The following is a 21,518-nucleotide window of genomic DNA, read 5'->3' on the forward strand; positions in this document are numbered from 1 at the left end:
CATTCATTTGTGTTTCTGGCCTGGGTCTTACGTTGAGTAATTATTTCACCACAGTTTTATTACCTTTGCCTAAAATCTATCTGTGATTTGAACTCAAGGGGGAGCTCTCTGCCCATTAAAAAAGTACTGACAGTACTACATTAACGCAGGAAAAAAAAATCTTACCAATAACAGCTGTACTTTTTCTGCTCAGACAAATTCAAATGTTAAACCTGTGAAAAAGGCCTACTTGGCTGCGTTTAGGAGCTGGTTTCTTTAGGGGATGTTTTACTTTTTGTGCGGTCTGAGCTCTGTTCTGTTCATTACAAACACACTGATACAGAGACTGATATATCCAGAGCTGAGTCTTGGGAAAATACTGTAGATTACAGTCAGTAAACAGGGGGTTTAACGCCTTGCTTAAGGACACCTGAAGAGAACATAAAGCTAAAGGAACACAAAAGCCAGGACACACTGTCTTGATTCATAAATATTTTATATACAAAATATTGTTACAAGTATATTCAACATATGTCACATTAGAATAATGATAACTACTTTACATACATTTGATCAATCTTCATATTTCACAGTACATACATGAAAAAGATCACAATTCTATACTTTGTATACAATAAATACATGCTCTGTTCATAGGCTTTTATTTTATTTTTTATACTTTACAAACTTACAGGTATTTTAAACAGTGCAAGAGTTCAGTTGTTTCTACAGCTGTGGCCACTGTAAAAGATCCCCCTTTTATGCCCTTATACCGTGCTGCAGACTAAATGTTTGTTAACTTTAATATGACAGAACCAAAGACAAAACTCTAAACTAGTTTCCAGACTACCTCATCTAAATTCTACCAAACAAATCCTCTTGAGGTTCGAGCCAAAGTGCAGCTAGTTTTGGCAAACGTGCAGTAAAAAGTGGGACATTTACAAAGGCCACATCTGTCTGTAAACAACACAAAATACGTGAAGAGAGCTCGTTGAACATGGCTCGCTGAACACTTGCGTTCCTTGGCACATAGTAAACAGACGAGAGAGTGGATCAAACCCAGTCACACTTCAATCAATGGAACAACCTGCATGTAGTCCAAGTTTGCAGTGCACCTAATGCAAAACACCAATCTGGTATTCAGAAACATATGACTGTGCATGCATGGCAAGGCTGTGGCGTCTCAAAGACTGTTATTCTCATCCAATTTAAAACTATAAAGATAGACAAAAAGAAATTCTTAGAGGTCCATTCTTGGTCCTCCATAAAGGTGTTCACACGATTTAAGCCCTGAAAACATGTTGTCAGCTTTTGGTTGTTTTAATTCAGAGCAGGTGGACAGGTAAACAGTGTTCACTCACAGTTTGACACTTGGCAAAAACAGAAGAGCTAAATTAAAAACCTCTGATGCAGCGGTTCTTCTCAGTGCAGATATATATACTTATCTGCACTTTGTTTGACAGGCCACAGTCCAGAGGTCAGTCATATACTACTATACCCATAATTCTTTGCTTATGAGAAAAATCAATGTCTTTTTACTTTACAAGTCAATGTTGTACAATCCATTCATGTTTAAAGTTTCCGTCCTACATTAGCTGGCCAGCTTTTTTAAGGCGGTGTAATGTTTGTCATCTTTTCTTTATTTTTGTTTTTATAACATTCATTCCCTTAGTGGCTACTGTATCCTGGCTATTTCTTCTTAGATGTAAGATACATCTGGTGCTACGGGTGTCAACTGGTGTGGATTAAAGGAAGTGACATGTGATGTGCCCGTTGTGTGTTGCATGTTGCACGAGCAACCCATGATCTTTCTAAAAAGCACCATAAGCTGTTTTATTTTTGTTCTTTTACTCAGGTTGGGGAATTATTGTTGGCTAATAAATTCCCAAATTCTTATTTTAAGTATGACATTTGTTCATTTTAATGTGTTATTTGTGACATTAATTAGCTGGTTAATGACTGGTTTTGGAAAACAGTACTGGATACCAGATTCAACAGTGGATCGATGTTGCAAGACATTTGTTAGCAGTTAAAAGGCCTCAAAGGCTCAAACAGTACAATAATCTGGGAATACTTCCTCCAACTCTCATCTCATGTCATAGTTACTTTCATTAAACAGTCTCTTAACAGCTGTCATAATTTCCTGTTCGGGTGCATTCAGTTTTAAAACTAAAGCCATGTTCACACACTGTCAGTTTTTTTGCTGTCAGGTAGACAGAGACACAAGTCCATTCATTCTTATGAATGGATGTTTGGTAAAAAGTTGTGGATCAGCTCTGAGGGCCAATAGATGACACATACATTTTTTTTTTATTTGCTACAGATGACCAAAATAGTCAGTCATTAGAATCAGAAGCTCAAGAGATGAGCCAAAACAATTTGTGACCACTGAGTTGGTGATTTTAACCCATACGTCACTTGATAGTGATGGTACTGGTGCTGATTATTGTTATTGTTTTTCAACACTCTGAGAGAGCATCTCCATCCAAAATGTACCTTTTGATTTAAATACATTTCTTTCTAACCATATCTATGGCCAATAGTCAACTTGCTTGTGTTTACTGTGTCTTGTGGGATCTCCTCCGTGTTGAATTTGATCAGGCAGAAGCTTTGATGATCTCTGTTTACTGAGAATGAAGATGACAGTGCTCATAAACACCAGACAAAGCTGTGAACAACGTGTAGCCCTGACTCTAAACCCTGACCATGATCCACGTCAGCTTCACATTTTCACCATTTCTGATTCACTGTCTCTGCTGCTCATCTGCCCTCCTCCACAGGACGAGTTTCAGATTTCAGCTTGACAAACTCCTTGGCCACCTCATCAGCAGGCCGCTGAGACAAGATACGCATCACCGTCATGCCCGTCTCGTCGGTTTGAATGCGCGGCCCCAGGGGACACCAGCACACGCAACTCTTGCGGTCAGCGACGTCACGCAGCTGTATCACAGCCATGCCGACCACCCGGTCCGCCCGGCCGAAACAGTAGTCCTTCACCGTCACCTGGAGCTCATAGCAGTCTGGGGACTCCTTGCCCAGGACACTACAGAGCAGAAAAGGAAATAAAAAATCAGCCACTAATTTATTGCGTCTCATACATTTGTAGCTCATTGGTAGGTGTAAGAGCTCAGGTTTCCAACTCACAACTGGAAAGACTCGTTGAACTTTGCCGACCAGCTGTTGTTCTTGGATTTTGTGGTGAACTTTCGCTTCTTGTCGGCGAGGAAGGGCCCAACCATGGAGACTTCAACAAAAGGCCGGAACATCCCCGATGTCTGCCACTTCATGTCGTTCGCTGCGATGACTGGATGGAGAGAAAACAGAAGGAGAGAGAGAGAGAGGGAGAGCACATAAGTGAGAAAAGGGAAAGTGTTGGGGATGGTACTGTTAGACTGTTGTCGCATGACTGTTTATTTTAACATATACAGCGTTCCAGTATGCAACTTATACAAGTGTGATGTAGAGACATCTTGTGTCCAGCAGGAAAACAACTTTTTTAATACTTTATACTTTATTGTGGAAAAAACTGACACACATTATTGTTCCAATCAGACTATTTGTATATATGTCTTAACAACATGTCTGGAGGGAATCCTTAACTTTTATTCATCAAGAGGAATATTTTTTTGATTGTTGGTGCTAAATTTGAGTCAGAAAGAAGAATTGGTTTAAATGTTCATCTTTGATCTTGGAAAATGTATCTTGTGATGAGACTGTCTTATGGATTTTGTTTTGTTGTTCTTGGTGTTGTTGCTGTCAGGTGTTAATCTCAAGGTTCAGATGACATATTCATACTCTTGGAAGTACCAACAGTGAAGAGTTTCTGCTAATAATTGCCTTCCCATGTGATGATGTGAAAGGGTTATAGATGACTTGTGCTTTGGACAATGGTTTGCAGTAAGGTGTAAACAACTAGTAGGTAAACTAAACACTCAAAACCACAAGTATGGTCGTTTAAAGGCTTAATTCAAGATTTGGTCCTGGATTTAAGCTCAATATTTGAATTGGAAAGAGATTAGATGTAGGATTTGAATTTAGGAGTCTCACCTCTGACATTGACTTTGCGTTCTTTCCCGAGCATCATGTCGACCTGCAGAAGAGCCTCTCCGATGTGTTTCTCTATCCCCGAGCCTGCAGAACACAGCCACCACACGCACATTAACATGATTAACAACGTCTTCAAAGCTTACTCTCATGTTTTTCTTTTATTCTTTATTAACATCTTGATCTTATTGCTGCAGTGACCCACTTTCTTATCTTACATTTCAGCTTTGGGCAAACTTGCAAAAAATGTGGTTTGTTACTACAGAGGGTGATGATGATAGTTTGAAAAGTGGGTAACATTAAAGACAGGACACCATATTTTATACTTTTGTAGTACATTTTTGATAAAGTGATAATTTTCTAATTTACAGCATAATTTAAAAACCGTACCAACACGAGTCATGTGCTCTGCTGCATCAGGGATGACGAGGAAATTCTACTCTTTATAAAATGACTTTTCAAGGCTGGCCTTGCCTTTGAAAACTCTGCAGCAGGCAATGCTTAAGAAATAGCTTGATGAGATTGAATCACATTACAGTTTTACACCTGTTGTCATTAACAAAGGAATCGTGTAAACTGGAACACTGTGCTTATTAGTTAATACAGCACCCTTTCGGTGACAGCTGATGTCCAAAAAGTACTTAATTTCATGAAACTCTCATATTTGAATGTTCCTCCACATTTAACTGAGGGTTTTTGTTTTTTTTTCTACAAGGAACCCCTAGAGGAAGCTCAATGGTTCCCAGTGTAACCCAAGAAACCCCTTATTTTAGAGTGTAGTGGACTTACCCCTGTCAGGGCGAATCTTCTCATTGCCAGTGATTCGGATGCCCATCCCATCATGCACTGAGTGGACAGGAAAGAGCAGAGAGGTTTAGGGAACTTTTTAGTCAGTCTGAACCACAAGAGGGACATACAACCACCGTAAAGCCTTTATACTGTACATGCAGTGTGTGTGTGTCTATGGTCACCTTGTGAGTGTTGTGTGGTGACAAAGGTCTTGATGAGAGCATCAGTGCTCTGGGAGTACAGGGAGAGGGCGTAACGCAGTGAGGCAAGTTCAGGACTTTTCTCAACGAATGCCTTCTTCAGCCCATTTCCTCCTGCATGGAAGTATTGCTGAAAGAAAAGAGAGCAGCAGGGTGAAGCTAAGAAATAAATCCTTTGCGGTAGGTAGAGTCCTTTATTAATACCAAAGGGAAGCTGCACTGTTACAGTTGCAAAATCACACATAGGAATCAGAAAAACAACATAAGGACATCCAAAGAAGTAGTTAAGAATGAAAACATTAAAACCTAAATCTTAAATAGAAACTAGACTAGTGTAAGTGTAGTATATACAGTACTGTATATTGTCTTGTATTCATATGGCAAGGTGCTTGACATAGATGGATGTTGAAAGTAACTGTGCAGCAAATCAATATACTGATAATATACAGTAAAGGAATGCATTTGGTAACAGAATAAAATGTTATATCATATGTTGAATATGTACATAAGTGTTATAATTTTTGTTTTTCTTCTTGTTCAAATTATTCCTATGTTTTCCTAATAAGACTGCATTTCATTCAATTGAATAACTAAAAGCATGAGTTTGAATTTTATTTTCTTATCAAATCAAAAAGTTGAAAAAAGTATTAAGCATGCAAGAAATGTTTTTAATTTTGACAAAATAGCTGTTAGAAGTCTGAGTTTGTCTTGACTAATGTTGTGTTTGGTGTTGGCTACCTGACATGAATGATTGGGAAGCTTTTCTTAACTTTCTATTACTATCTTTTACAATGCTTAACAATTGTCCAGTTCTTGACATGTAAACGTGCAGGTCTCCACCTACCTTGATTGTCTCCAGCCCTGCATCAACAATTATACACTGTTTGGGCGTCAAGGTTTTGGCTTCACCACCTCCCTACAGCAACCAGAGTTCACAGACTGATGTTAGACAACCTTTTCTCTCAAGAGGAACACTCAAAATAAATAAAAAATTAAAAACAAAAACAGAAAGTCATGAATCCAGGCCTTTCTTATTTAGCATAGTTTCTATATTTGTGGTCACTTATTTGTGCTCACTTGAATCCAGTTGTTTGGTAATAATCACATGAATACATTTAGCAGACCAATGATGATTATCAGTACATCTCAATGAGCGTGAACTTGAGCAGATCAGTGGATAAACACATACATTATTAGTGTCTTTCTTTAACTAACTGAATTGAATTGAATTGAATTCAATTTTATTTGTATAGCGCCAATTCATAACAGAAGTTATCTCAGGACACTTTTCAAATAGAGCAGGTTTAGACCGAACTCCTTATAACAAATAAAAATAAAATAATTGGGAAACATATTTCTGAGACTTCTACTGTGTGAGCAGCAGTTAGCGGTAAAGTGCTCAAAAGTTAATGCTGCGGGGAGGGGAAACAACTTTTTGGCTTTATGCAACCTCCTGCACGGTGTGTTAACAGGTAGCCACCAACGACTATTGAGGCCCATTTACAAGTGCTTTGAGGTGTGGTCTTCTAATAGCTACTACTGTAGATGCTGAAAAACTTAAACATCACCAAGAAACCCCTAAATTCTCCTTTGAGAGAAACTTTTTTCTACAAGAACTTCCATTTTGACTTTTGAATATTTTTGTGGCATTTTTAAAAATAATTTGTTTCCATTAATAAAGCTATTATGGCATACAAATGTGTGTATGGCAATGCTTGTTTGTTAGCATCCAGGCCCATCCATGTGACCCCATTCTCCGGCTTCAATAACTAACAGATGGTAACAAGTAGTAAACCAAAATCCCGGCTTTCAAGTGTCTTTTGACACAAAGCCTGAACGTGTTACCTTGAGGTTCGACAGTCCCTTGGCTGCTGTGAGGAGTTGTGCACCCTGCAGAGAGAGGAGGAAGAGGAGAGAGAAAGAGGTGGATAGGGAGGGATTATATTGAGACTTCATGTGACATTTTCATGCTTCACTGTGCGACACAATTCTCTGTATCATTTAACATGATTAACATATTCACAGAAGAATCTAACAGGTACAAACTTAGGTAAAGACCATTCCAACATTTTGCATAATAGAAACACTCCAGCTGACTTCCACCACTAGGTGGCAGCAGAGCACAGCTCCTGATCTCATTGGAGCTGAGATACAAGATACTACAATAATCCAACACTAGAAAACATAACATATACCGAACATATTCTATATATGCTACAGTACCTTTAACAACAACACAAACACATGGATGTTGAATGTGAATATAATCAAATGTGTGTATAAACTGTTGTTATTTGGCATACAATTTTAAGAGTTTTCAAAACAGTCCCTGTCTGCAGGTCCATTGCAACATGACACAAACTTTTATTTTTACTTTTAAGTTATTGAAGGGAAACTGATCTGAGAACAGACAAGATTTACTAAAACAGTCATCAATAAGTGTATCAATAGTGTATGTGATTTGTATAAATACTGTCTTTTAATAACTGTGTAACTGTTTGTGTGTTATCCTGTCTCCTTCACTGTCCTCTAATCACTCTCATCAGTATGTAAAGCTGGACCTTATCACTGACATTTCTGCAACAAAGGACATTTTTTCTTGTCCTCACTTCTTCAAAGGACTGAATGAAGGTTAAGAACTGATTTAAGGGGAACCCCACCACTTTTACACATTGTCTGTCTAAAGGTGTTGGGGAGTACTACTGCAAATGAAAAACAAGTTGTATAAAGCCTTTTGTGGCTCAAATGGGAGATGCACAAAGTCTGATAAATTGCCTCAGGTCGGACTTCAGTCAGTGTCTGTTGGAGCTGAAGAAAGTTTTAAAAAGAAAAATCTTGGGGTGTAGAGTTAGAAAGAGTTTATCAGACCTTTCTGTCGCCTGGTCCTCATATCTGCTTCAGGTTAGCAGCTCAAGGTTACATTAACTAGCATAACGCACCCAAATCTCCAACTGAACTGTCTGTGGCTGAGTTGCATTGTGGGTAGGCACCAGGTTTTGACAAGGAAGGAGAATGCGTGGAATAAAAAAGACGAGATTTCTGCTTCTCCTGCATGGATTTTGATTGTTTTTTTGTTTTGTTCTATTTTTTACTGTCCATAGTGAGTCCAATGATGTTACAGGAGTGCAATGCTAGATTGGTGGAGAACTCTTTTATGGTTAGAATTAGGTGAAGTTTAGGGTTAGGGTTGGAGTGAGGCGTTTAGTTGTGACGAATAGGGTGGTCCTTACCAGACTGTCGTTGCTCTGAGGCAGGACGATGGTCTTCTCCAGACTGCTCAGGACGATCTTCCAAAGGTCCTTCAGGATCCTCTTCAGCACCGTCTTCTCACAGATATCAGCAAATATACTGAGACTGGATCACACACAGACACCAAAGTTGTGAGCTAAAATGTGTTTGGTCCAACAGTCTTCATTCACAGTCGTAGTCATTGTAGAGGTAAAAAAAAAAAACCCTTGTTTTTGGTGGTTTTCTATCTATTTTGTGTTCATTGCTATATTGTGATTTTTGGTATGTTAATTCATTTTAGTAAATAAGATTAGCGGTGTCATAATCTACATTAAAGGTTAGAGACCCACTCATGCAGTCGTCTGCCAGGAGCTTACAACAAGAGCAACTGTGTGTGTCATGCTTTGACTTACTTCCCATCCAGAAACTCCATGAGGGGCCTCAGCATGGAGTCGGCATCTGCCTCTGCAGTGTTGTGGTTGGGTGGGCCTTTGATCTGATAGAGGATCTCAGCCATCTGACGCATGCAGCCGTTGATACGAGTCTGGAAACTGGAAGGAGACAAAGACAGAGACAAACTTAGTCGGAAACACTGCTGCAAGGCCATAGGACATATTGGAATGGGCGACTGTGTATGTGTCTGTGTGAGTGTGTGTGTGTGTGTGTGTGTGTGTGTGTGTGTGTGTGTGTGTGTGTGTGTGTGTGTGTGCGTGTGTGTGTGCGTGTTACCTCTTAGCAAATATGGTGCTGAAGTTGTCCAGGACTGTGCTGAGCTTCACCTGCAGGTCATTGAGGATGTCAGCAGCCTCTGTATCCAGCTACAACACATATATAAAGGAACAGGAGGAGAAAGGCGATAACAGGTCATTTAAAGCCTTTTACAACAGCCACTTGATTAAAATGTTGCATCTCAGGTGTCCAGTGCATCCAGTTTTATTAAAATTGTCCTTTTTGTTACTGTTTTAGCCCTCTTTTTCAATGTTTTTCAATGCATTATTACAATATCATTATTAAAAGATCATTTACTCATTAAAAATCTAAGCCTTAATACTATTCATTAAGTGTTATATCATATATACTAGGTCCAGGACCTTAACACTATTTGTTCACTCCTGAGGAGATTGCTTTTAATATGAATATAAACTTAAGAAAGTTTGCCTATATGCATTTTAAAAACGATCTTAATTGAGATTAAATGAAAAATAATATTAAACACAAGCGATATGTCAAATGTAAATAAATACAAGCATGTATGCACATGCAAAGACACAAGCAGGGACAGCAAAAATAGAGCAGCACCCTCATTTATCAACTGTGTTTAAGCTTAAAATTGGGCCAATGCTTATTTTCAGCTGTTTCAAGGGGATCATTCAACTGGTTGAAAAAGGATCTATTACATTTGGATAAAGTTGGTTTTAATTGAAATCACTGTAACTGTTAAGCAAATTAACATGTTTTGACAAACCACTTTGTAAAAAAGCCTGTTCATGCACGAGCAGATGGGTGTAGAACAGGTGGGATTCATCCTTGTTCACTGCATGCAGGTGTGTGTATGCATGTTTAATACCATAGTTCCTGTGCATAGGGACATGCTTTGATAAATGGGGCCAAAGGTCTATAAAGATATCAAGAACTGCAAATATGCTGTATGTATGGTTAACACTGACAGACTGGATAGAAAGACTTTGATTTGCTCTAGCAGGAGCACTGCTGCTACAATATGACACAGCTGTGTCCAGTGGACATTAGGAGGTTACAGTCCAACTTCACCGTTAACACTAAAAGGTGTTGTCTATGTTTATGGTGCTAGATCAAGTGATCATTTGGTGTTCTACTTACAATAAGAATAAACAACCAAAACAAACGAGTCTTTTCTGTGAGATCTATTTCTGTACTGTGAGTTGAACATTTTCCAACAACCTCGCATTGAAAAACCAAAATCAATATCAACATCTGGTTAGTTTCTCCTCAATGCATTTTTGGATGTTTGAGCTGAACTGTGCACACAGTGGAATGGTGGTTGAAAAGGGAAACATTGTACAGCAGATGTACAATGTCTAGTGCAGGAATACTTTTCAAGTGTGTATATGAGTAAGAGTGTGTAACACCTCATTCATTCTCAGTGTCAATGAGTTATGAAAGCAATGGGTGTATGAGTCAGAGACACACACAATGACTTACAGTATGGCCATATTTTGTGTGTGTGAATATGCTGCTGGATGACGGATATACAGTATACAGATCAGTAAACAGGAAAGAAATGCTGACTAAAATGCAAATTGCAAAGGTCGTGACTTAACAAGATTTCAGCTGAGAAGAGTTTGTAGATATAACGGGAGAAACGGAAGACAAGCTTATTCATGCCTCTTCAAACCCATTCAACCCATTCGTGTCTGAAAAGGGCGCTTCAAGCTATTAAGAGCACACTATTTACTCAAGCTCAAGCTCTATAAAAATATACCAGGAACCTTAAGTAAAAATCTTTTTACATTAAGTGGAACTTTGACAGCAGGAGGCTGTCACTCTATCCTCAGTGACCTCTTGAGAGTAAAAAGCTGAATCTGGTGAACAAAATGGGAAGCACAGTGAGGCTAATGTTCAAAGTAGAAATAAGGAGGAAGCTACTCAAGAAATTAATTCAAATTAACTGACTCTTAAACACTGAGGATTTTAAGGATTTCTTTTAGGCATTTTCAGTATCCAGTAGTATTTAAATTTGATCTGTGAAATGAAATGACATGGACTTCTAGGGTGAAAACATTACAAACTGGGAGTTTGCTAGTGGCATCTAGCTGTGTAGTAAGGTAACAAAAGGTAAGTTAACAAAAACACAACGATTCTTCTGCTTAGATGATTACACTACACTAAAAGACTAATGAAGTTAGTTTTGCATATTATAATCAATCTCTACCAACACACTGTCCTGCATGTTACATACTGAACCCTTGAGCTAAGAGGTCTGGCTCAGCTGCAGAGCACTCCTAGATCTGGCAGGCATTTGATGTTCTGCTGAAGTTTACTTCAGCACCTAAAGGCATTGGACGCAAGGGGCCCCCGGAAGTGGTTTTAGACAGCACAATCCAACTTCTGAGAGCAGATTTGTCAATTTTAATCTCTGATGACATCCAATATTCATGGGTCATCAATTATCCTCGTGGTTTTTTAATGGTTTGCATTTAGACTCAACTGCAGGTAAATACAAAGAAATGACAGCAACATCTTAAGTCCAATCTTTCTGCTTTAAAAGATCACACATTTCTAATACATGCCATGAATCCAGGAATTCAGAGAGGTAGAAAACATATCAAATTACAGTTTTGATGGCTCAACACACCAATATGTAATCAACCAGGATAAGTGAAAACACCTGTGTACCCTTTTTTAACCAAAATGAATTATTATGCTGCATTCATGCAAAATCAGCAGGAAAGGTAAGAACGGGAAAAACTCCTGTTTTAGAAATTCATGATAAGAAGCTGATGTGATCATCTTTTCCACTTGGCTGATTGTAATTACAATATGATGTGAACAAACATTTAATAATCAGTTTGTTACTATCAAGAAACTAAAGCTGCAATGTGCAGCTTTCAGTAGTCATGCAGCCTGTAGGATAAACTGGCCTTGAGGAGCCTGGTAACAGTGCCTCAATAAACCCGTAAAATACAGCCTGAGGCTTATTAGTATGCTGGACCTCAAGTATGCACCACATGTTATACCAGCCAAGTGGCTAGACGATTGCAAGATAAGGCATCCTAGAGTGTCTTTGTAGAAGGTATGCCATCGATAACTGTGTTATTAGATAGAGGGCGTTGGGCAAACTGCCATAACATATAATTGGACTAAAGAAGGGTTGTGACTTTCAAGTGACAGTGTTTTAGTATCTTGGAATTTAATTGGGAAATGTTGCAGTGAGAGGAATGAAAGGCTGGGTTGTCCACTCTGTCCCTTCAGACAAAGTCTGCTCTTGGTCTGAATCCAAAAATAAAATATACAGCTGTGTTTATGTGAACTGCAAGTGGCAAGCATAGTCAAACATCTTTATAGGCATTTGGAGGTGAGTGTGTATATGAGTGTGTGAGGTGTCCTTGAGAGATGAATGGAAATCAAGGATAAAATCCCCTCCAATATCAGACAAGAGGATGAATTACAATTTTGTATTTGGGATTCAAACCAGTCCCTCCAAGCAAATAGCTTGTGCTAGCTTTGTTGATAGCTAGCACTTTGCATACTGCTTTGTTATTGTTACAGTATCCATTAGATAATGTAATAATTTGTGTCAGGAGAGTTTGTTTCAATTACCATATAGGGTCTCTAACATCACAAATTAGTCAAATATAAATATCATTTATAATATAGATATGTGGCTTTTGTATTCATTCCCAGTGCTATGGATTTTAGTAGTACAGTTTCCAATCTCCCACCACTGTTACCATATAGAAACATAGTGTTTACTAGTTCAACACAGTAGGCCTATGTATATTTTACATCATATTCTATGTAGAAATATTATCTCCCGCATAAACTACCAGGTTTAGGTGTTTAACACGTAAACTTCAGAGGTACTAACAATGCTCAATTCAGTTGGTGTAATTCTTCAAGACTTTGAGAGAGATCGAAAGTGGATGACTAAGAAGAAGTGCTTTTAAGAACAAAAGGACACACACAGAAGCCTGGGAGGAGAGAGAAAGTGAATGACTGGAACAACTGCTTTTAAGAACAAAAGGACACACATAAGCCTTCATAAACACACTCCCCTCACTAGAATCACAGTCTGAAATTAGAAGTGTCCTTTGCAGGTAATAAATGTTTGTCCAACACTGTAATCTCTCTCTACCACCCAACTGTACCTTCTTTGTGGCAGCTGTGGCTTCAGTCTTTTCCGGAAAGACAGAAAGGAAAAAACAAGAAAAGACACAAAAGTAAAAAGAAAAAGAAACATCACACAGTACTGTGAAGGATATTGATGATTAAAACAAACTATAATATACACATACACAAGGTTGTACATTATGGTATAGAGCAGGTCAAAATAATATGAGGGTTTATTTTGGGTGTGTTTTTGATATTGTCTAGAGGATTGGGTAATGGTGAGTGGGTGATTTTAATAAAAGCTTTTGGTTTATTGGCCCTGGTTTATGCGATGCTACAAAACAAAGGGGAAAACTGACATCACCTTTAGACATGTCTCACTGCTGTCTGATATGACACTGCTGCACACGGACTTCATACCAAACAAGAATTATTTGGCAGACAATGAATCATCAGATACTTAGCTAATTGAAGTAGATGTTTTCTGTAACACTTAATACATTGCTGGCCCAAGCTAATTACAGCCCTATAGGTTATATGATATAGCTTTTACCAAAGCACACATTAAGACAAGAAGCTGCAACGTGAGTATCATTGTACATATACTCTACTGAGTACTTTGTGTACCTGAAAGAACAAAAAGAACACAGACTAGATGACAGGACGATCATCCCTTGCCCACTTCGGATTACACACAGTAGCCATATTGCACATGCACATGTGTAGTTAAACAATATGGCGTTAACAATATGGCGATTAACTGAACTCACTCAAAAATAATATAGTAAAACTTGTGCAAACATAAAAACACAGGTCTATAAGACTGAGTCTACTGTCTTACTACCTGCAGTATTAATATTGTACATAAGCCTAACTGTAACACAAGGATTTCTACTGTACCATACCTAACTGGATAATAGTCTAAACTCAGGAGTTGCCTTTAAGAGGTGGATCGGAGGGAAAAGCTCAAAGGAAAAAACAAGATGACTGTGCAAACAAACCTTGTTTACTTCCTCCTTTGACTGGTAAGGAAAAAACAAAATAAAACATTAGACAGCTGTCCTCTACAGTCATGTTTTTCACCTTTGTCAGCATTATCCCTGCAAATACAAAATATTCTAAGGGAAATGATAAGCCAACAATTCTATGGTGAAAGAGCTTAAATAAAATTTGACAAACACAGAAACAAAATGAAATGACTAAGCTCAAAGAAAAAAGCTTCATTCTAGAGAAAAAAAAAACCTTGAATTTAATCAAGTGGTGCTGCCTCTGCTGAAGGTCAACTCAAGTGCTTTGGCAAATGGAAATGATTCTTTGAATTGGATTCTGGGAAATATCTGAGTCAACAGGGGCAGCAGACAGAGAATGGAAGTATTGACTCGGTCAGGTCCTCTGCTTTATTAGGCTTCATGCTCATTCTAAGGCCCAAATACACACCATGAGTGTGTGCAGTACATACAGACAGTGTGTCAACAGTTAATACATGTGTTACACCACACCAACGCCAGTGAAAACTATGAGCAGAATAGTCACTCATACATTCTCTCATTGAGCTCACTTTAAGTTAACGATATAAAAGTGAAATTAAAACATTCCCAATTTTTCTGGGGATCCCCTGGAACCCCCTCAAGGACCCCTGGGGATCCCCAGACCCCAGATTAAGAACCAAGTCAAAGCTTCTGTTACTTTTTAACATACTGATGTCAAGCTTCCTTCTCTATGTTTGACAGTGTTTTCAACAATTATTCAGGACATCACAAGCAATCATTAGACCTTATGTAAGTTTACAGGAAATCAGTACAAATTATGAATACAGGAAAAAGTTGAGCCACTGAAGCTTTACAAAGTTTTACAAATCCCTATTTGTACTCGTCTGCACTGGTTGATCACAATAGGGAGGATGATTATCTGCATTTCACAATAAGCACCCACCTGTTTGCTCTTATTGTCCTCCTTGGGGCAGAGACAAGAAATGAAATGTTTTTTAAAAAAAAGAAAAGCAAACACCATTCATCTCTTTTTCTTGCAAACAAACCCCTTCCATTAAGCTAGCTTTAAAAAAATGTAATTGAAATTATGATGTGTGATGAAGTCAATCAATGATTGCAGTAAAACTACACTAAAATATCAGAGGTTCAGGGAATATTACACAGGAAGGAAAGCAAATCTGAATAGTTTTAGAGAAAGCGAACAGATATTAGAAAAGCTGAACTGACAGGAAGAGGAGGTGAAAGCCAGAGTGATTACAAACAAACCAACCTGCTTCTCTTTGTCTTTCTTTTCAGCCTGCAAGGACACACATTTGTGAGTGAGCTACGCTTAGATGCTAGAATCACTAGTATAAACACAGGCTCACATAACGACATTCACACACACACACACCCAACACACACACACACACACACACACACACACACACACACACACACACACACACACACACACACACACTCTTTTTGGCACTTTTATTAGGTTCACCTTCCCTTTTAGCCTCTAGTCCCCCCAGACAGTGACTCACATATTAATAAAGGTTATTGTTGCTTCAGGTGAGACCCTCATAGGTCCAGTTTAGCTGATTCTCAAGTTTTATATCCAGCTTGGAGGTTCCCACCCACCTCTGAGGGGTGATAAAAAAAACTTAGCTAAAAACAAGCCTTGACATTTAAAGGGTACAAGGTGCTTCTCTGCATAAAGCACACACAGGATTTACACTTCCAGATAGTGTCCGGATAAACATAATCAGACAAAATACGTAATTTCAACCACTTTGAACCGCATTAGGGTCATTAACACCAGTCGACCCCCAAAAATTTTAACAAACTTAAATGTCTAGAGCTTTTTAGAGCCTCCTAACCATCACCAAATCATTTCACTAATGACTTGCGCCCACTGTGCCTGAAGGTGTGTTAATGTGAAAACAGCTGAAAGGAAAACACATAATTGGACCCCACTAGTGGAGTTGACTGAAAAACAACTTATTGATGAGTGACAATTTACACTTTGGCCTCATGTTGTCAGAGATGAAGGCAAATATATCTGTCCATCCCTCACCATCCCTCTGTCAGACTGTACTGGTTATTTCAGGACAAGTAGAAACTACAATTGAGCCTGGTAACTATAAAGAGCACTTTTTAACAGTGTTTTTCTGTACTTTTCTCCTTTCTTTTTTCCAATTTTGAACAGCTAGTACCTCTCACAATGGGGTCTTTGTAATTACTAAGTGTCTTTTGGAGGAGGAAGCACACAAGCTCCTGCCTCCTCCAGTTCACTTATGTAATGTAACTACAGATTTTGGATCCCATCGTGTACAAATTTCCAGCCCATCCAAAGTTTTTTCTTGACTTGACTTGAAGTTAAAATTAAGGTAAATTATTTTGGGTGAACCTGCAATAACAGTTCTTTTTTCTGGCCACTTGGGTGCAGCAGTAATAAGTTATAAACACAGCATAGGCATAACGTCAGCTTTTTTTTTTGCTGATATGGCAAACTTGTTAAATGTTGGTTATTTACACATCCAACAGTTATGGCCACCTGATGAATGTAATATTCACTCTCTTTTAGCTCTATCTTTGGTCTCCAGCAAGTCCTAAGGGAAATATCTTTAGCTTCTACATGCTCTACTATGTTCACCAGCAAGTCTCTAACTGTGTCTGTCTGCTGTTAGATGCTGAGCAGGTAGTGTACAGTTTGGTTTTAGAGCCTTTTCTCTGAAAACAGCTGCCTATTGTGGGCGAAAACAACAACAGTGTGGTGAGAGTGAAACAAAACATTAAAGTTGTGGGCTGAACAGCTAAACAATGGGGTGAAACTCTCTATAAAGCCCTGTAAAGCCATGGTGAGACTCAGGTAATAATTCTATGTAGGTTCAGCACTATGAGCAACACCTTTCACCACATTGTTTTCACATTATCATTCCATACATTCATACATACACCACACATCTCCAAATGCTTAAACACACCTTCTCCTTCTTGGACTGAGACTAGGAAGATGTGAAAACAGGAAAGAAGAAAAAGAAAAAGACAAATGACATAAAAGTCAATAAAAGAAAAAGAAATACAACATAACATTTATAATTTAGTATGAAAGGGTACACAAGGGTCCTGGACTGATGGCTCACCTTTTCCTTATCAAGCTTTTTCACAAAAAAGGAATGAAACAAAGACATATTAAGAGAGAAAAAGACAGAAAACAACAAATACAAGACATGAGAAAGACAATAAGGGAATGGTAATGTTTGATAACGGAAACAAATTGTGGAAACATGAACACATGCAGCATACCTTCTCACACACACACACACACACACACACACACACACACACACACACACACACACACACACTCAATCTTAGTTGAATGAGTGAATGGAGCATCTAATCAACCACATGTGAATATTTCAGTCAACTCTGATATGACAGGCAGCAGGAGAGGAGAGGTTGATTATGGAAATGTTGGAGGAACCTAAAGAAAGCTAACCTTCTCCTGCTCCTCCTCACTGTCATCATAGTCTGAGGACCCATCCTACAGGAGGACATATGGTAAACAACTGCTTGACAAACTAAAACATCCTAGACTAAAATTCACCAAAGTAATGTGTCAAATAAGTATTGGTAAGTAACCAATATAACCAGCTCTAATTTATCAAGACTAAGTTTTAGGAGAAAAGATCTGCACAGTGAAGAATATTAAAGCTCAATATTCCACTACATGTTTCTAGTGTGTCTTCCAGTCCGCTCACGACAGTCGTGAGTTCTCTGTGAGAGCTCAGCATTTTTCTTATTAGTGCCTAAAGGTAAAAATATCTCAAGTTTTTGTTCCCCACTTCAACCAGATTTTCAATCTTCTCAGAGTAATAGCAGGAGCCACATAGCACCCAGCACTTTGCGGGAACATCTTTTTAGTGCTGCTTGCTGTAAAAAGAGATGTCTGGTGGAAACAGATATTTAATGTTACAGCAAGATCCCAATCTACATTTTCATCAAGCGACAAATGTTGGACTTTTTCCATTAGCAGATTGGGATTCAGAGAACAGTAACAGAACGCAAGGATGACGGCCAGGCCATTTGATTTAAACCAATTACGTTGTTGTCTTCAAGTCAGGGCCAATACAACACCCACAGTTTCACCTGTGATGTTGCTGTAATAAATCGACTTGATATGCTGCCAATATTCTACACAAAATCAGTGACTTTAGCTGCAACAGGCAATACATCAGTGCAAAGTACAAAATGAAACAAGAATGTATCACCTACAAACAGAAACTCTTTATATTCACCTTAATAGAAGTTAAGTTTTTAACCAGTTTCATCTAGGCATTTGGGGTCTAGTTCACACATTACGGCACAGCACACAAAACACAATGTCCTGGTTGCACAAAGGTCTCATTTCAAACACAACGACAAACCGTCACTGGGCCTGACCAACCAACCTTTTTCTCCTTCTCTTTGTTGTCAACCTAAGGGCAGACGGGCCAATTCAAGAAAGGAGAGGACAGGGCAGATAGAAAAGGACAGGAGAAGCAGCACGGCATTAGCAATCAGGCCTTTTTGCTAAAATAATTATGTTATATTTATATTAAAATACAATATATCTAAGAACTTAATCAACAATAAACAGCAGTATGACACAGAAAGACTGCAGGAAACTCTAATGATTCCCTGCAATGTGACTGTGTAAACAAGTTTGTCCTCATGGCCTGATTAATACTGTAGTATACCCTAGGACTTTCATTGACATCATGAATTCCCTACCCTCTAACTTTAACCATTGCAACCACATAACCTTTAATATAATGTTAACCTAAACCTCTGACCTTTACCCTAACCACCATTCTCTATTCATCATTTCCATCAAATGCATAGAAGCAGCCATTCGTCTACACGTCTACATAAAAGGAATCCAAACACCATCACCCAATACGCATCATAAGATTATAAGGTTTCTATGCAGATGATGTATTGATGTTTCTACAAAATCCTCCCTAATCACTACAATAAAATAATTGACAATATATATAATGGACAAAGCTAAGTTTGCTAAAGAGTTTATGGTCTCAATTGCTAGTGTCAAGTCTTCCATACATTATGATGTTCATTTAGTAAATTATAGTCTGATTTAGAGTAAAATAGAAGATAAAGCAGCGTATGCTTTTGGGTGTGGCTACCTTAAGATTGACAAGTCACTCTCAGTGAGTCCGTCCAGCGCACTGCATGAAACTCAGGTCAAACTGTCAAACTAGGCAGCGCTGATCAAATACAAAGCAAGATTACAGCGTTGCCTATTTCTCACCTAAAACCGCTTCAGAAACACATTTTAGTGTACTGTTTAGCATTAATACGAGATTGTGTGTGACCAGGCGAGCCGCCATTGTTTCCTACTATGGACAAGTTGAAACTTCGCTGCCACTAGCTCCGTCTGACTCTCATGGTGACGGCCAAAACACAAATTTTGAGGCTTGAATATGGTACCACAGCTCCTTTATGAAGATAGTCTTCAAGGAATGATAAATCAAAACAACACTTGCCATTTCCATTTTTCAATTAGCACATGAGAAGAGCATCAATTAGGGAGCGCAAGGTTTAAAATGATTAATCGTCAGGTTCAATTAAATTGGCCTGAGTACTGGAGATAACTTTTTACACATGCTTAAACGCTTGCTGGCACACAACTGCTTTCAGACCAATTTTCATAGCAAAATACACACATATCGTATATATATATACATATAATGTCAGACACAAAATATCCTCTCCTGCAGATGCCCCAATTATAACAAAGAAGCAACACATTTAGCTTGTATCTTCACCATAACATCCCATTTAGCATCTGTTAAGATAACAGCAACTTTAGCCATTAACCAGCACAGCTGAGAAACCCTACTTTGCCCTTCTTCACCCTCTGCTACAAATCAGATTTTCCCCATCCTCTCTAACATCCCAGACCCCCCACAGTCAGCTGACAAACTAAACCATTTCAAGAAGCCATTTAGTGGCAGCTAAATACAAATTTTTATGCACTATCAAATTCAATTATCCGGCAGCCCACTGTCTAGTCTATTAAGCACTCACGAGAGGAGGGAGGCTGTGTTAGTGCCCAGTTGTAAATGTGTTAAGAGCTTTGCTAGCATGGTACCAGAGGCTTTATGGAGGTTCTGGCATCAGGGATATGGACGAATTTATCAACTGTGCTTAAGGAGAAACAGATGGGGAGTTCAAAGGGGTAACAGTCACTTGATATTAGGTAATATATATATATATAATATTAAAAATATATTTAAAATGTTCTTTTATTTTGTTTCTCATAAAGCAGAAAAATAATACAACCAAAGTTTTAAACCTCAAGCCATGAAATAGATGGTCTTGATTCTGAGGGGGTTTTTTTTTCATCACGTTTCCCTCCAAATCGAGTTGCTGTAACCAATTACCTGGTCCTAGGTTGAAAGTTCCCAAAAATGTATTTCCTAGGTTTCTAGCTATGATCAATGGGGTCCTACATACAGAACTGAATTCTAAATCTATTTAAGTGTTATGTGTTCTGAATTTTTGTTTTTGTGTGTTCTCTCCTTCCTGGTTTGAAGAGGGCGGGTCTCAGTTTGAAAAGGTCATGTCACCTGTAGTACCATGGTTCCATGCACCAATTTGACCAATCAAACCACTTTGATAACAATTGTGTGCTTGTTTCAAGGCCCCTGTCAATGAAATAACCCACACAGAGTTAAAGAAGCAGATTAGTGAGTTTTTGAGTGTTAATATCTTGGGAGTTTTTGCTTATTTAGTCATTAATATTTAATTCTATTAAGAAATAGTTAAATTAAAAATGTGTTTTCAGGGGTTTTAAATCAAGTTCATATCTGTACCTTCATTCCATATCACACTGGACAACTGGAGATGGAATTTTAAAATGTTTGATTTCCTATGATTATCTGTCCATGTACAATCATTTATGACATTTTGTATTGTGCTCTGTTGTAAGGAGTTTTAAAGTCTTCTTTGTGTGATTGTGACCAAATAAATCTTGACCGGGAAAGTAAATGATTTGCCGTTTTCCCTCCCTTCACATCTACATTTATTGTTGTAAAAACGCTTTAAAAGGACACAACAACACAGTGTGTTTCAACATAATTTGCAGATGTTGCTGCTATCCACTCAAACAATCAGTATTCACTAAATCAGACGCTAATGTATGATAATGAAGCATTCATGATACAGTTGTACATTTCTGCTTGCCTCAAGTCCAAAATGACTTCAAATGACAATGACTGTAATCATTTTGATTACAAATAATAAAAATATGACTACTGCCAGAGTGCAAGATAACCTCTAATTCTACAAAGATGTTCAATGACCAACAAAATGAATACATGTTAAAAAGTTGTGAAATCTCCAGTTTCTTCCTCCCTTACAAATATTCAGATTAATATGATATAAAATGTCTAAGTTCACAGGGAAATGGTGGATTTTTGCTTTG

General features: G+C 38.2%; 1 protein-coding gene across 8 annotated transcripts in view; it reads right to left on the reverse strand.

Annotated features, from left to right (window-relative positions):
- Positions 1 to 458: 458 nt before the first annotated feature.
- The window catches only part of LOC127375976 (protein unc-13 homolog B-like), a 59,622-nt gene continuing 38,562 nt past the window's right edge, over positions 459 to 21,518 (reverse strand). For 3 of the 8 annotated variants that reach the window (XM_051422425.1, XM_051422424.1, XM_051422423.1), the window contains 12 exons: positions 14,051 to 14,071; positions 13,088 to 13,114; positions 8,970 to 9,058; positions 8,654 to 8,791; positions 8,243 to 8,366; positions 6,858 to 6,902; positions 5,857 to 5,928; positions 4,995 to 5,142; positions 4,813 to 4,869; positions 4,027 to 4,110; positions 3,124 to 3,283; positions 459 to 3,022 (listed from right to left, as the gene is read on the reverse strand). In XM_051422425.1, coding sequence (XP_051278385.1) covers positions 2,740 to 3,022; positions 3,124 to 3,283; positions 4,027 to 4,110; positions 4,813 to 4,869; positions 4,995 to 5,142; positions 5,857 to 5,928; positions 6,858 to 6,902; positions 8,243 to 8,366; positions 8,654 to 8,791; positions 8,970 to 9,058; positions 13,088 to 13,114; positions 14,051 to 14,071 — 1,248 coding nt within the window. In that variant the 3' untranslated portion in view covers positions 459 to 2,739. Of the gene's footprint in view, positions 3,023 to 3,123; positions 3,284 to 4,026; positions 4,111 to 4,812; positions 4,870 to 4,994; positions 5,143 to 5,856; positions 5,929 to 6,857; positions 6,903 to 8,242; positions 8,367 to 8,653; positions 8,792 to 8,969; positions 9,059 to 13,087; positions 13,115 to 14,050; positions 14,072 to 14,981; positions 15,003 to 15,308; positions 15,336 to 17,010; positions 17,032 to 17,169; positions 17,185 to 17,528; positions 17,574 to 18,480; positions 18,508 to 21,518 lie in introns of all 8 variants that reach the window. The other 5 variants (XM_051422429.1, XM_051422428.1, XM_051422422.1 and 2 more) reach the window with 4 other exon arrangements.

The sequence above is a fragment of the Dicentrarchus labrax genome, unplaced genomic scaffold (genome assembly GCF_905237075.1).
Source record: "Dicentrarchus labrax unplaced genomic scaffold, dlabrax2021, whole genome shotgun sequence".
In the NCBI taxonomy this organism is placed as follows: domain Eukaryota; kingdom Metazoa; phylum Chordata; class Actinopteri; family Moronidae; genus Dicentrarchus; species Dicentrarchus labrax.